The 15,630-nt window shown below is 38.1% G+C and overlaps 1 protein-coding gene across 1 annotated transcript in view; it reads right to left on the bottom strand.

The window, feature by feature from the left end:
- Nucleotides 1-15,630, bottom strand: part of CEP128 (centrosomal protein 128) — a 199,143-nt gene that overhangs the window by 32,535 nt on the left and 150,978 nt on the right. The window contains exon 19 of the mRNA XM_070753955.1: nucleotides 5,389-5,438. Within this exon, the coding sequence (XP_070610056.1) occupies nucleotides 5,389-5,438 (50 nt within the window). The remainder of the gene's footprint in view (nucleotides 1-5,388; nucleotides 5,439-15,630) is intronic.

Raw genomic sequence — 15,630 nt, 5'->3', positions numbered from 1 at the left:
CTATCCTAATTGGCTGAATAACTCTACTTACCCTTTGGTGGCATGGTGAACACTAGCCTTAAAGGGCAAAACTCATTTTATCTTGCCTAGAATCAGTGAAAGTAGATATTAAAAGACTCATTATTCACTCAACTTAGACAATGTAAGACTTTTCTTTTCAGGGAATACCTTTTCCCAACTTGTATAGTTTGTGGGCTTCAAATTATAAATAATGGATATTTATCTTCAAAAATCTCTAGGCTTGAACCGAAAAAGTTTTCTCCTTGGCACTTGGTTCAAATTTAATTTTTTTTTCTTGGCATTGAGGACCAAATATTCCAACTAGACTCTGCTGCTGTGAATCCTTTTCACGGTGAATTGCACTAACAACATTTAGCGGTTTTATCTATCCTAAATATTGTTACTATGTCAGAGATGCACTTTATTTCATATTGCATTAACAAGGAAATGGGGTTTGCCTTCCCCATTGTTACCATTTATAGTGGTGGCTATATTTTATTAAGTTTTTTGCGTCCCACACTTCAACAGGGAAGTATGGATTTTAAACTCATTTGTGTGGGAAAGCATGTAGGTAGCCTCAAAGATCATTCCGAGACTTTAGCTAATGCAAAATGCAGCAGCACGTGCAATAACGGATGTACCAAGGCACACCCGCATCACTCCAACTTTACACGAGCTGCATTGGTTACCAGTTGGTCTCCGGATGCAATTCAAGGTGTTGGTCAGTGTTCCCTCTAATTTTTTTTTTTGGGGGGGGGCGGTAAAGTATAGTGTCTGAGCGGCAGTCCCTTCGGGACTGGGCGGCACAGAAATAATAAACAAACAAAGAAACAAATAAATAAAAAACCCACCCTGTTTTGCCTCAGAGAATTTCAAAATAAAATACTGTACTGTGTGTCTATAACAGTGAGCTCATAACAGGGCAACTCTATCAATATCAAAATGCCACTTAAATAGTTGAGCTAGTTTCAAACTAGATTTTGATTTTCTTTCTCTCTTCCTTACTCCCATTCTTTTTCTTTCTCTTTTCCTTCCTCTCTTTTTTCTATCTGTTTCGCTCTCTTCCTCTCTTCCTCTCTCTCTCCTTCCCTCTCACTCTTTCCCTCTCGGCTTCTGGGCAGGTTTGGAAAACTCTGAGTTGATGATTTTTAAGTGAGCGATTGCTCACTGCTCAGCTTAGAGGGAACTATGGTGTTGGTTATCACTTTTAAAGCCCTACATGGCTCATGGCTAGGCTATTTACAGCACCGACTCCTTCCTCATACCTCACTGCAACCAGTAAGGGCCCACAGGGTCGGCTTTCTCCAGGTCCCATCCACCAAAGAATGTCAGCTGGCGGGGCTGCAGGGAAACCCCTTCCCTGTGGTGGCTCTGACCCTTTGGAACCAACTGCCTCCAGAGAGCAGTACTATCTCCATCCTATTGGTCTTCCGGAAAGCCGTTAAGACCTGGCTTTTCCGGCAGGACTGGAATTAGGAATGACTGTTTGTATGTGATTTCTTTTTTTTTTAAATGTAATTTATATCATTGTTGTTTTATTATTTATAAGTTTTAGTATTGCAATTATTGAGTCCTGTTGGAGTGGGCAGCATATAAATAAATAAATAAATAAATAAATAAATAAATAAATAAATAAATAAATAAACAAACAAACAAACAAACAAACAAACAAACAAACAGCTAGCTAGCTGTAAATGTCATCCTAGTTCTGAATGGGAGAAAAGCGAAAGGAACTCTAGAATGTTCCACCTTGATTCTCTTTGATATAAGTGGGAGAAGAAAACTCTGTAAAGGTTTCAAGATTCTGGTATTATATCATTTATCAATAAAGTAGAGTTACAATAGTTCTTGTGATGCCTGTTTCCTGATTTGGTCTACTTCACAGAGCTGACAATTACTTACAAACAGTGAAGGAAATAGACTTTGCTCTTGGGATTTTCTTCTTTAAAAAGCATGTTATAAAATGTAAAGAAAGTATAACAGGAAAAGGAAAAAAAAATAGATAGCGATTCTTGAAGTTATTGAATAAAGATCTTAGTTTCTCTTCTCATATCTTACGGATGACTGTTAAGAGTAGATTTATCCCCTTCTACCATTATTCTGCATCTGAACATTAATGCCAGACCTCAATCTTTTAACAACATAAATTCCTGCAAGACCGAAGTCCACCATCCTTAAACAATAAAAAACACATTCTACAAGCCCTGTGGAGTCCTTGGTGCTGTCTAATCTTGGTTGTTTGCTTGGACTACATAAAGACAGTTGTTTGCTTGAATTACCAAGGAGAAAACCACACCGCCACTAACTCTGGACCAGCAAGCTACTGTAAATAAATAGGGAGCAAACCCCACATTCACTAGCATTGATGATCTTAGGTAGTTGGGTAATAAAACATCTGTAAGCAACCAAGCAACCAAGCACCAAGGACTGTACTGTTCAAACCAGAGCTACATACAATATAATTTTCTTGGAACAACTCCTGTGTTAAAGTTGTAAGATTCAATACTATACTACCAACACCTGAAATGAGCACATTTGCTCTTATATTTACTACATATAATCTTGTATAATCTAAATAAATGCATGCTCAATACATAACAAAATAAAAGTATACATTATATATCCTTACAGTTTGAGTGACCTTGGTTCATTCGTTGATTTATTCATTCATTCAGTCAGTCAGTCAATCAGTCCATCTGACTTAGAGGTTAAAAAGAATATCATTATGACTGTGTGGAATGGAGACAGCTAAACACCACTGCAGCTTCCAAAATTTGGGAAGTAATTATAGTGGCTGTATCCAGTGTTCATAAGACCTCAGAGGGAAGCCTGGAAATAGTTCTGGGTAAGCGGTCTGTTAATAGCTTGGAAGAGATTCAGAAAATAATTTCGAGTATAATAAATTATCTAGGAGACCGATCATATGAAGTGAAAGGAAAAAGACAGCTTAAGAAAATCGAATTGAAATGGGATATTTAATCTCTTGGTTTTTAAAAGTGTCAGTTTAAAGATAATATCTTTATTATTATAATATTATTATTTATAATAATAAAGATAAAGATAATAATGTTTCTTTCAATATATAAATAACAAGAAAAAAAAGTAAAGGAAACAGTCGGTCCACTAAAAAGAGAAGATGGCAAGGAAGTTGCAAGCAATAGAGAGAAAGCAGAGCTGCTTAACTCATTCTTTGCATCAGTGTTCACACAAAAGAATACTATAGCCCACTTCACAAGAGAAGTTGGAAGGTGTGACTGAACCTTTTAAAAACTGGTTGTCACATGGTCTTCTTTTGTTGGCCTGCACACGGGAGAACAGAACTGGAAAGCAGGTTAGTGAGGGAATGGTGGTTGCTCTGGAATGGGAGGGAAATGAGGATTTTGCATTATCTTTGCTTTGGGATGGGATGGAAGTGAGGTTTTATTTATTTATTTATTTATTCATTCATTCATTCATTCATTCATTCATTCATTCATTCATTCATTTATTCGATTTTTATGCCGCCCTTCTCCTTAGACTCAGGGCGGCTTACAACATGCTAGCAATAGCACTTTTTAACAGAGCCAGCATATTGCCCCCAATATCTGGGTCCTCATTTTACCCACCTCGGAAGGATGGAAGGCTGAGTCAACCTTGAGCCAGTGATGAGATTTGAACCGCTGACCTTCAGATCTACAGTAAGCTTCAGTGGCCTGCAGTACAGCACTCTACCTGCTGCGCCACCCTGGCTCTGGTTTTGCATTATGATGTTTATAAGTAGTGAAAGAGAAATGGAAAAATTCCTATCTGTATATTAGCGTTTTGCAGTATTGGCAAGTTTAAGATGGGCGAACTTCATGCTGCCTGGGGAATTCTGAGAGTTGAATGCACCTTAAAATTGCCAATGTTGAGAAACATGGGTCTACACTAGAATTTAGGATTTTCCATTCCTGTTGTATTTAGAGTTTGGTGCAATTAAATAAATCAATAGTGGTTTCTTTAACAAATAGTGATTAAAACGATATGAACTGGATTTTTTGTGAGAAACTGGAATTAAAAATTGATCTGTGCTTTGATGATTAGGTATGGGGTTATGGAACTAATGTAGAGAAATGTTAATCTTAGAGTAATCTTACAGTTTGATATATTTTTTACTTATGTCTGTACAAAAGAAAGTTGGAAGTATTTCTTTTTTTGGTTTTCCTTCTTTTCCTCTTTTTTACACTTTCACTCTTTTTCCTTCCTGAACCTTTTCTTTTTTCAAATCTGTTTTTTATTTGTTTATCCCTTAGCTTTGTATATTTTTTTGATGTATGTACAATCAAATACTGAGCCATTATAATTCTACATTCCTTATTTACAAAAATCATATCTAAATTTAGAATGAAATCCCCTAACCCCCAACATTTCTCCCTTAGACTCTCCACAATTGACCTCTCCAGGTTCCTAAGAGGCCAGTAAGGGGCATACATAAGTGCACTGGTGTGCCTTTCGTCCCCTGTCCAATTGTCTTTCCTTTCTTTCACCTATCATATATATTCTCTTCCTTTCATATATCCTCTCCTCTAAGTTCACTTTTACCCTTATATATATTACCACATGTCTATTTTTCTTCCTATGTATTTGTGTAATGGACAAATAAATAAATGAATGAATAAATAAATAAATAAAATAAATAAAGGCGGTTGCTGAGTCCCTCTAACCAAAAAGTGCTTCTCGATAGAAGAGAATATTTATAGCTCAGGGATTGAACTGTGGAGTCCTTGGTGCTCTCTCTGAGCTTGATGTTTTTCTTGAAGATGTTTCATTACCAAAGTGGGTAATATCATCAGTACTGGAAGGGAGTGGAGTTTCCTCTTATTTTCATATACTAGTGCTTTATTCTGTCAGTGTTAATCAGTTGCTTCACAAACAGTGTTTTGATTGGTGCTAGGTCTCTATAGCCTCAGGTAGAGAAAGGCTATTCTGGACCCCTCCCTCAAATGTTCTTTAAAATACAGAGTTTCCTAGCATTCCTTTAGGAATCTCCAACATGCAAAGTGTGGTTACTCATCCTAAAATGAATCCTCTTTACCTAGAGCTTCAAAATTTGCTGTTTGCTGTAAGGATGTGTAACTAAAAATCGACATTTGGTGTACATCTGACTTTGCGGATATTTCTTCATAACCAAAAAAAAATGTATTTTCTGTGTAGATCGCATTCCTTGCTCACCGGATCTGGATGTTATAAAGCAAACCCCCCATTTTGTAATTAAACCCCACTACCCATTTTGACTGAGGAGGCTGAGCGCTGTCATGCCCCTTGGCCATGCCTGCCCATCAAGCAACGCCCACCCAGCCAGTCATTCAGGCAGAGAACCAGTAGTTATTTGAATCCCACCACTAAGTACAGTCCAATTAATGAAAATACCTGAAGTGTACATATTTCTTCTTCCTTCCTGATATTCTTTTCCAGTAGATCTGTATTTAAAAAAAATAAAACATTTTAGGATGAGGCTAAGAGTATGCCTTATGACCTAATAATGATACTGATTCACTTACTCATAAACTAAAAGCATTTTTGAGAATGCAACCACACAATCTCAGGAGAACAACACAAAAATACTAATAGAATAATATCAAATCAGTGACACTTGTGCCATTTATAAATAAATGTATTCATATTTGTAGGTTATATGCATAATACTGCACTTATTTGCTGAGCATTAGACAGTAATAACAAGTGACACATCTTGTTCTTCCTTTTATACCACTGTGATGTCCTAACAATTTACAAGCCAGTATAAACTAACACCCAGTTTTAGTTGGGAGTTTTCTTCTCAATCTCTTTCTATAAACAGTAATAAAATCGTCAATTTTCCCCCTAAAAATTTTGTTTCATATGTGACACAATTATATCAATTTGCTTCCTGAGTTATAATTTTAATTTACTCGCACGTTCATGGATAAAAACGTAGTGCCACTTTTAGTCATGGATTTGAATTCTTCAGGCAGTTAAAGAGGTGAAATTGAATTGGGGATTTAGATATTTTAATTTATTTTCCCTGTTTTTTGCAGAACTGGTTCTTGAAAGACTATTGGCTTCTAACATGTGAAATGTCCTTTAAGCAATAGTTTTTTAATTGAAGTCAATCAATTAATCAGAACTTTTCTCTATCTCAGTTGCAACTGCCACAAAAAGAAGCACGTAGCATCCAGAACTCTATGCTCAAGGTACTAACATACTGCATTTCCCCCATTCAAGCCCATGTCTTCCTTTAGTCCCCATTTGTTCAGAAATCATATAAGTGGATGGATTTGCAGTTTAAAGAAAAATATGTATTTTTCGTTTGATCGGAAATGAAAACCCCCCCAGCTAATCTGCTAATGAATTTTGTTAAAGGACTGTGACATTTTTAAAAATACAATAAATGCTTATTAGGTTGCAAATCTGGATTGTCTGAATTTACAGGTTTACAAATAAAAGATAAGGAAGATGTTTCTGAATCCATCCTTGGTTCTGGATGGGGAAAAATTACCCCCCTCAGAATGGGTTCGCAATTTGGGTGTCCTCCTATACTCTCAACTGAGACTGGACCAACATCTGACAGCTGTAGTTAGGGGGACCTTTGCACAGGTTCACCTAGTGCACCAATTGAGACCATATTGGATCAAGAGGCTCTTCTCACAGTCACTCATGCCCTTATCACCTCACGGTTAGATTATTGCAACACACTCTACATGGGGCTACCCTTGAAGAGTGTTCGGAATGGTCCAGAATGCAGCCATGCGAGCTGCTTTGGGTGCACCTAGTTACACCCACATTACACCAACTCTCTGCAAGCTGCACTAGCTCCCAATTAGTCTCTGGACACAATTCAAGGCGTTGGTCATTACCTTTAAAGCCCTACATGGCTTAGGGCCACACTATCTTCAAGACCACGTTCTACCACATAGCTCCCAGTGACTGATAAGTGCCCACAGGGTTGGTCTTCCCCGGGTCCTGTCAGCCAAACAGTGTCAGCTGGCAGGGCCACGGGGAAGAGCATTCTCTGTGGTGGCTCCAGCTCTCTGAAACCAGCTACTTCCTGAGATCTGGACTGCCCCCACTTACTGGCCTTCCGGAAAGCCATAAAGACCTGGCTTTTCCGGCAGGCTTGGGGCCATTGATTGGATGGTGTACCATCGAGATCCGGCCATAAATTATATGTATGGTTTTTCTTATTATTGGTTTTAAATTGTTTTTAAATTGATTTTGCTGTCCTAATTTTATACTGTATATTTATTTTCTGGTTGTGAGCCGCCCAGAGTCCCTCGGAAGTTGGGCAGCATACAAGTTGAATTAAATAATAAACAAACAAACAAACTGGACACACAAGGAATTTGTCTTGGTGCCCATGTTCTCAGTGTACATAAAAGAAAAGATAAGTTTGTCAAGAATCATAAGGAACAACATTTAATGATAGTCTGGGTAAAAATAAGCAATCAAATCATATTAAGAACCAGTCAATATAAATTGTAAGGATACAAGTAACAATGTTACAGTCATACAGTCATTTGTGGAAGGAAATTGGTGATAGGAACAATGAGAAGATTAAAATAGAAAACAAATTATGAACACAGAGGAAAATGTGAAAATCAAACCCACAGTAAATATGTGCACATTTATTGTGTGTGTGTGCATGCATGCATGTGCATGCATACGTGTACATTGATAGCCAGGCAGCATGTAAGTTTAATAAATTGTTGTTGATATTCCTGGATGTACATATACATCTATAAATAAAAAAAATATGTTATACTGAGCCTTGACACAAGTGAATATTAAAATATGTAATTTTACATGCAATTTTACATGTAATTTTACATGCAATTTTACATGTAATTTTACATGTAGAGGGAGGCCTCCTCATTAAGAGAATGGTTGCATGATTAAATTTTCCATCCTCACCAAACTGATGGATAATGTCCCTAAAAAGATCTTGTAATGAGAATATATTCAAAATCCTTGGCCCCAATGCTGGACAAATATTTTCCACAGCCACATTACAGTAAATGTAAATACTATAATCAGAGAATAAATTCACTGCAGACCTATGTGGTATTTCACTTAAGATATTTAAGGAGGATAGTCTATAATGTAAAACTGAGTTCTGAGTTGATATTTTTTTATTTTCTCCATTTTGGGTCAAGGTATTTACTCAGAAAGTAAACGCTGAATGGCAGCATCTTTGCTGTATATTTTTTCATTCTTTATAAAGTAGAATTACAGCTTTCCAAGTACATTGGCAATTTCCCCCAATATAAATAATAATCTTCCTCTCTTTGCTTAGATACTGGAAAATCATAAAAAACTCAGCTGAGAAATAATCCTTACTAACCATTAACCATGGATAGTGTTTCTATATATTCACTCAAAAAGCAGGTCAAGTCGTACACCAGCCATACAAAATTCGATTTAAAAATTGAGTGCAAAAATAAATTGACAAATATTGAGAAAGACAATCTCTGCTCAACGATCAAAGAAAAACATTTTCAGCACTTTTCCTATTTTATTATACAATAAAAAGCAAGTAAATAATAGTCAGTACAAAACACTGCTACAACAATCTCTTGTTTAAGCAGAAGTTAGTCTAAATAAATCACATGTGCTTCAGCTGTTCCTTTTTAAAATTTTAAATCCACCCTAGAAATTACAGAATCAAATGTTAAGCAATCCTACTATCCACAAAATAGATCCCTTGCTACTAGTTTGCCTTCAATATTTTAATTCCTGTGCATAATTTGACACCTTGGTCACTGCCACTAATTGGTACGTAACAAGTGGTTAGGCCACCCATGGCTTCAATTTCTTGATCAGAGACTACAGTGGGAAAGTTGTAGGGCAAAAGTAAAAATAACATTTTAGAAGAGGAATGGTTACTCTTTGTGGTTGTGTCAGACAGTCAGCAGACATTCCCAGATGCTAAAGCAATGAGATTTTCGCAGACCAACATAAGATTTGATGATGTGAGAATCTATAGCACACATCACAAATAATAGCTATTTGCGCCCAAAGGTTTTCTGTAAATCTAATAAATATGTACAAATCGAATCAAACCAACAAATTTTAGAGAAGAGATTCCTTTATCCTATAATATGCTGGTACTGTACAAACTGGAGAAGCATAGGCTGAAAATGGATTGTTCATTAATATATTATAACTTGGATCTGATGCAGAAGTAATACAACTTATATCTGTAGGCTGTCAAAAAGGTACAATTATAACATGCTTTGCAATTCAGAATACTTACACGATCCTGAATACCTGAACATTTCAGAAGATACGCTGAGCAAGCATTACTTGGTAACAACCTGAGATGTATTTAAAACTTTCCAAAGTTCCAAAGATAAGCTCTCATTGTCCTGCAGGAGTTAAGTTGGACTAACTGTGATCAGATCTCTTTTTACCGAATGAATTAAAAATTCTTCTCATTACATTCAACAGCTAAATTCTTCATACGCTGCCAACAGTGATTTTTATGCTTTGGAAACAGCCTTTTAAGATCTTCATTTCATAACTTTATCACGATGGAAAAGCCACGTGCAAATCCAACTTTTTAATGTACATTGAGATGGTAGATTAGCCTTTCCATTGCTCAATTTCTGCTAGAAGGAAGAATAATTTCTGTTCTGCTCCTTTGGTCTTTTAAGAACTGTTATCTACTTTAATTTCATTAGAGATTTTGGTTCTGTTTTTAAAGTTGTTATTATAAAAATGTTTTAAAATGTTCTTTATATCATCTTGAGAGTCTTACAACTTAAGGCCATCTATAAATATTTTAATAAAGATAAATCAAATTTTTGTTTTTCATCACAACTTAATCCTCACATTTACATTGCTACAAGACATATTTATATCAATGATATTCTACTCCCCAAGTAGAATGCTATTTATATAATATATATGTGTGTGTGTTTGTGTGTGTCTATATATATACACACACACACACACACACACACACTCACTCATTGGAAAGCCGCGCGGCTGTTTTAAAACGTCGCCGCCGGCATGGGCGGCTTGCCAGCACCCCCCCGGACCCCCAACCCGGGTTTGGGGGGCTGCTAGGAAGCCGCTTTCCAATGAGTCCCGAAGACAAACGCGGAAGTTTGACGTTTGTCTTCGGGACTCATTGGAAAGCCGCGTGGCTGTTTTAAAACGTCGCCGCCGGCATGGGCAGCTTCCTAGCAGCCCCCCAAACCCGGGTTGGGGGTCCGGGGGGGTGCTGGCAAGCCGCCCATGCTGGCGGCAACGTTTTAAAACAGGAACCCCAATCTTCGGCTCCTCGCTAGCGCTGCGGGAGTAAAAACACCATCTGCGCATGCGCAGATGGTGTTTTTACTTCCGCAGCGCTACTTCGCGAAAACCCGATCATTGCTAGGGGTCCTGGAACGGAACCCTCGCAATGATCGGGGGATCACTGTATATATATATATATATATATATATATATATATATATATATATATATATATATATATATATGAATAAGACAAAGTAAAACAACCAAATTATAGATTAATGTGATATATGAATTTAATCAGCTCCATGTGTCAAAATATTAAGCAGTTAAATGAGTCAGTGACTGGATGATGCAAAACAACACTAGATTAAATACTACCAAGACATTTTTATAAATAAACATTGTGACAACTTATAACATCTGTTCTGGGAAGTCACACTACCCATGAAGAGTAGGTTCATAAGTTAGAGGTTCTCCTGGACAGATAACTAAATGGCAGATGTTAACTTTGGCCAGGCAGCTTCTATCTAACTTCAACTGTGAATTGGACCTGTCCAACTTCAATTGGACAAATGGCAAATTCAACAAATTTTCGAATCAAGCATGTGCGTGGAACCAAAAAAACTCTCACCGGAACACGGGTGCAGCTGCGTCTCCATGTACGATTTTGCTACCTGCATGGGCGCAGGAGCATAATTCCACTCAAACTCCAGAGTTGCGGAGGTGGGTCCAATTAGGCATCCCAGTTAGCAGCCCACTCCCGGGTCTAAGACACTGTTTCTTAACATTGGGAACTTTAAGAAGCATGGACTTCATTTTTTATTCTGGTCGAAAGTTTGAAAAGGAACCTTGTGATACAGAACATACTAAAGGCAGACTTTGCTTTAGAAACACTCCAAAACTACAAAGTTGATCCTTTAGAGCAGGGCTGTCAAATCTTGGCCCATTGGCTGGATGAGTCACGCACTGGCCACACCCACACCTGGTTTAGTGAAGGGGGGAAAGTCCCAATACATCACGTGTTTACACTGTGACAATTTGGTTTTGATACTCCTGCTTTAGAGAGAGTGCATTCTTTTCTAGAACAAAGTTATTCTCATCCTGCTCTGACCTGACCAAAGTACTCATTCCTTTCTTCCACTGGTTTGAAGAGCCTTAACTTTATGTTATCTCAAACATAAATGGCAAGTGGTTGAACAAAAATCTCTCAGCCCTATCTCTTAGAAACAGCCATCCAGATAATCCCTGCAAAGATATTCTATCCATAACAAACTTGAACAAATATCTTAGAAAATATACTTAATGATAGGCCAGTGAGAGACAAAAGGGTCAAATACAATGGATAATTACTGTTAGAGCTTCTGTGCATTTGAAAAATTGGATTTTTACACAGTTTCACTTTTATATTTCAGTCTATGGAGCAAGATGTTATGACTTAACCTTTTTTTCTCCCTGCATGGAATTTTATCAGAATGTGTGAATTCTGGGAAGAAATAAAAAGCACTTAAGCACCTTGTGTGGCAGCAATTATATATACTTCATAAAACTGCAATAGACTTCATTAAGAGCATCTATTACAAAGGTTTCTTTTTCGTACAATTATAGGATACTTTTATAAGCAAAGTTCATAATGACTTAGACTGCTGCTGCATGGCTCTTGTAAACTACCGCTGACAATAAAACAGTTGCCAGGGACTCATTTTGAATTTAAATCCTTGGATGAAAGGCTAGATTTATGCTAACACTGCTACATATATTTCTTGTGCTTCATTGTGACTTTTATGTACTTTATTTTACACATGTTTTTTGTCAAGTGTTAATCTACAAAATCTATAATGGAGGTATGTCATTTACCCCAACATTTACTTACAGAGCAATCTTTGCAGCCGAGAAGGTGTGATGGCATCTTTAATACTGATTTCCAATAAAGGGATTTTGTCCTAATTAAGAATCATCAGAGTTTCTGCTTGATAACCCTCTATTGATAATTGGACTTGAAATACTGTACATTTCTGTATTTCTTTGTCAGGACTATCAACTTTCCTACTGAACAAGCATAATTTGAACTTCAGATTTTTGCTAGTATATTTATTATTTTATTTTATTTGTAAAATTTATTGGCTGCCCATCTTACCCAGGGTAATTCTGGGTGGTTTACAATCAGTATACAGGTAGTCCTTGTTCTATAATCATAATTCCTGTTGCTAAGCAAGGAGGCTGTTGAGTGAGTCATACCTGGTTTTACAACTTTTGTAAGCAAATCACCACAGTTGTTAAATGAATTGCGTGTTTAGTGAATCTGTCTTCCCCACATTAACTCTGCTTATCAAAATCCAACTGGGAAGTTTTACTGCCTCAGAGAGGGTTGCAACTTGGGAGTCCTCCTAGATCCACAGCTGAGGTTAGAGCAACATCTCTCGACTGTAGCTAGGGGGACTTTTGCACAGGTTCGCCTGGTGCACCAGTTGTGGGCCTATTTGGACCAGGAGTCTCTTCTTACAGTCACTCATGGCCTCATTACGTCAAGGCTCGATTACTACAATGCACTCTACTTGGGGCTACCCTTGAAGAACTTTCAGAGACTTAAATTAGTCCAGCACACAGCCACAAGAGCCGTGTTGGATGTACCTAAATTCTGCCATATCAGTCCAGCACTCTGTGAGCTGCATTGGCTACCAATTGATCTCATTTCAAGGTGTTGGTTATTATGTATAAAGCCCTACATGGCATTGGACCAGATTATTTACAGAAGGGTCTTCTGACTCACATGTCCCAGCGATTGGTTAGGTCGCACAGAGTTGGCCTTCTCTGGATCCTGTCAGCCAAACAATGCCGACTGGCTGACCCCTGGGGGACAGCCTTCTCTGTTGCAGCTCTGGTGCTCCAGAAACAATTCCCCCCAGAGATTCATACTGTCCCACTCTCCTTGCCTTCTGAAAGGTGTTAAAAACACATTCATGCCAGCACGCCTGGGGACTGTGAACGATAGTTCCGCTCTGGCCACTATTATGAATGACGGATGATTGATTTTTTGTAATTCTGGGTTTTATCTATTTCTTCTAATGTTATAACTATTTTTTTTCTTGTCTATATTTTATCCTTGTAAGTTGCCCTGAGTCTCTGAGAAGGATGGATAAGACGGATAAGACGGAGTGGCTGTGGGTTCTGCCTCCCAAGGACAATCCCATCTGTCCGTCCATCACCCTGGGGGGGGGAATCATTGCCCCCCTCAGAGAGGGTCCGCAACTTGGGCGTCCTCCTCGATCCACAGCTCACATTAGAAAACCATCTCTCAGCTGTGGCGAGGGGGGCGTTTGCCCAGGTTCACCTGGTGCACCAGTTGCAGCCCTATCTGGACCGGGACTCATTGCTCACAGTCACTCATGCCCTCATCACCTCGAGGTTCGACTACTGTAATGCTCTCTACATGGGGCTACCTCTGAAAAGTGTTCGGAAACTTCAGATCGTGCAGAATGCAGCTGCGAGAGCAGTCATGGGCTTACCTAGGTATGCCCATGTTTCACCATCACTCCGCAGTCCGCATTGGCTGCCGATCAGTTTCCGGTCACAATTCAAAGTGTTGGTTATGACCTTTAAAGCCCTTCATGGCATCGGACCAGAATATCTCCGAGACTGCCTCCTGCCGCACGAATCCCAGCGACCGATTAGGTCCCACAGAGTGGGCCTTCTCCAGATCCCGTCAACTAAACAATGTCGGTTGGCGGGCCCCAGGGGAAGAGCCTTCACTGTGGCGGCACCGGCCCTCTGGAACCAACTCCCCCCGGAGATTAGAACTGCCCCTACTCTTCCTGCCTTCCGTAAACTCCTTAAAACCCACCTTTGCCGTCAGGCATGGGGGAACTGAAACATCTCCCCCTGGGCATGTTTAATTTATATATGGCATGCTTGTGTGTACGTCTGTTAGTATATGGGGTCTTTTTAAAATCTTTAAATATTTTAAATCTGTCAGATTATTTATGATTTGTTTCCACGTGTTGTGAGCCGCCCCGAGTCTTCGGAGAGGGGCGGCATACAAATCTAAGTAATAAATAATAAATAAATAAAATGGTCTATAAATCAAATAGATAGATAGATAGATAGATAGATAGATAGATAGATAGATAGATAGATAGATAGTTCGCAAATGAACTTCTTGGGATGCTGCAATTGTCATGAATACCTTGCCAATTAAATTGCCAAGCAACCAAATTCTGATCACATGAGTGTGGAAATGCTGCCACTATCATAAGTCCAAGGACAGGTTGTAAGTCACTTTTTTCAGAGCTGCTGTTACTTTGAATGGTTACGAAACAAATTGTTGTAAATCAAGGAGTATCTGTACAATGCAAGTGAATTCTGGAAAATATTACTTTACCTATGCAAACAAGTATAGCATTTGCTTAATCAAGATCCAGGAGCAGGCAGTTTTTGACTACATGGATATCTTTATTTGCATCAAAATAAGCAAAGAAGTAAGCAAGTAAGAATAATCAGGGTGTCCAGGGGGAAAACATTTTGAAATTCCCTGACATTTCCCTGACATTTCCCTGTAACTTACGATCTAGTTAAGGCGCGGCCATAGATGACATCATACCAAATGGCTAAGCCGTGAAGAAATACGGCTGAGAAATACATAGCTGAGGAAGCAAGTTGTTGCCACAGTTATGCTCATTTTTGCTTGACTCTGCCAGGCAGCGCGATCCGTTTGATTTTTTTTTACATGATTTCCCCCTAACTTTTAAACATTTTAATACGGTTTGGGTTTTTTCCCTTGATTTATTCCGTTGTTTTTCAAGAATTCCCTGATAATTCCCTGGTATTTCCCAAACTGCCGATTTCACTGATAATTCCCCGATTTCCCTATTTTCCAGGTTTGCTGGACACCCTGATAATCCTTCCTGCTTAGGATAAATTTATTGAATTTTAAATTATCAGGTATCATTCTTAATCTCTTATGTGTGACTATCTAGTTTATTCCACCAATATATAAATATTATTTCAATGAAATGTAAACTAAACTTTGTGTACATTTAAATAATGTTAGTAGTGCATGTATAAAGCTCTATTTTACAATCTAATTGGACAAATAGAATTATATCTTTCTCTGTTTGAAAAGACAAAAGACTTCCAGAGGAAAGATATGGGACTAGAACATCCAACTGATCAGATTCTCATGAAGTATTTTGTGAATTTAAATTCCAAATCAAAGGTGTTTTTTTTTTAAAAAAAAACCCCACATGTCTTTTTAAAAGCTCTTTAGTACTGAATTCCTTGAAATAAACATATGCCATATTCTCCTGCTTTGCCCCAAAGCAAGTTACTGCTTAAAATTAATCTGTTTGGGTTATTTTACTTGCAATTCATTTCAGAACATCTTTGCCTCCATCACAG

Source organism: Erythrolamprus reginae, chromosome 1 (assembly GCF_031021105.1).
Source record: "Erythrolamprus reginae isolate rEryReg1 chromosome 1, rEryReg1.hap1, whole genome shotgun sequence".
Taxonomy (NCBI): Eukaryota; Metazoa; Chordata; class Lepidosauria; order Squamata; family Dipsadidae; genus Erythrolamprus; species Erythrolamprus reginae.
The sequence above is the reverse complement of the archived record's forward strand: the minus strand, read 5'-3'. Positions and strand labels throughout refer to the sequence as shown.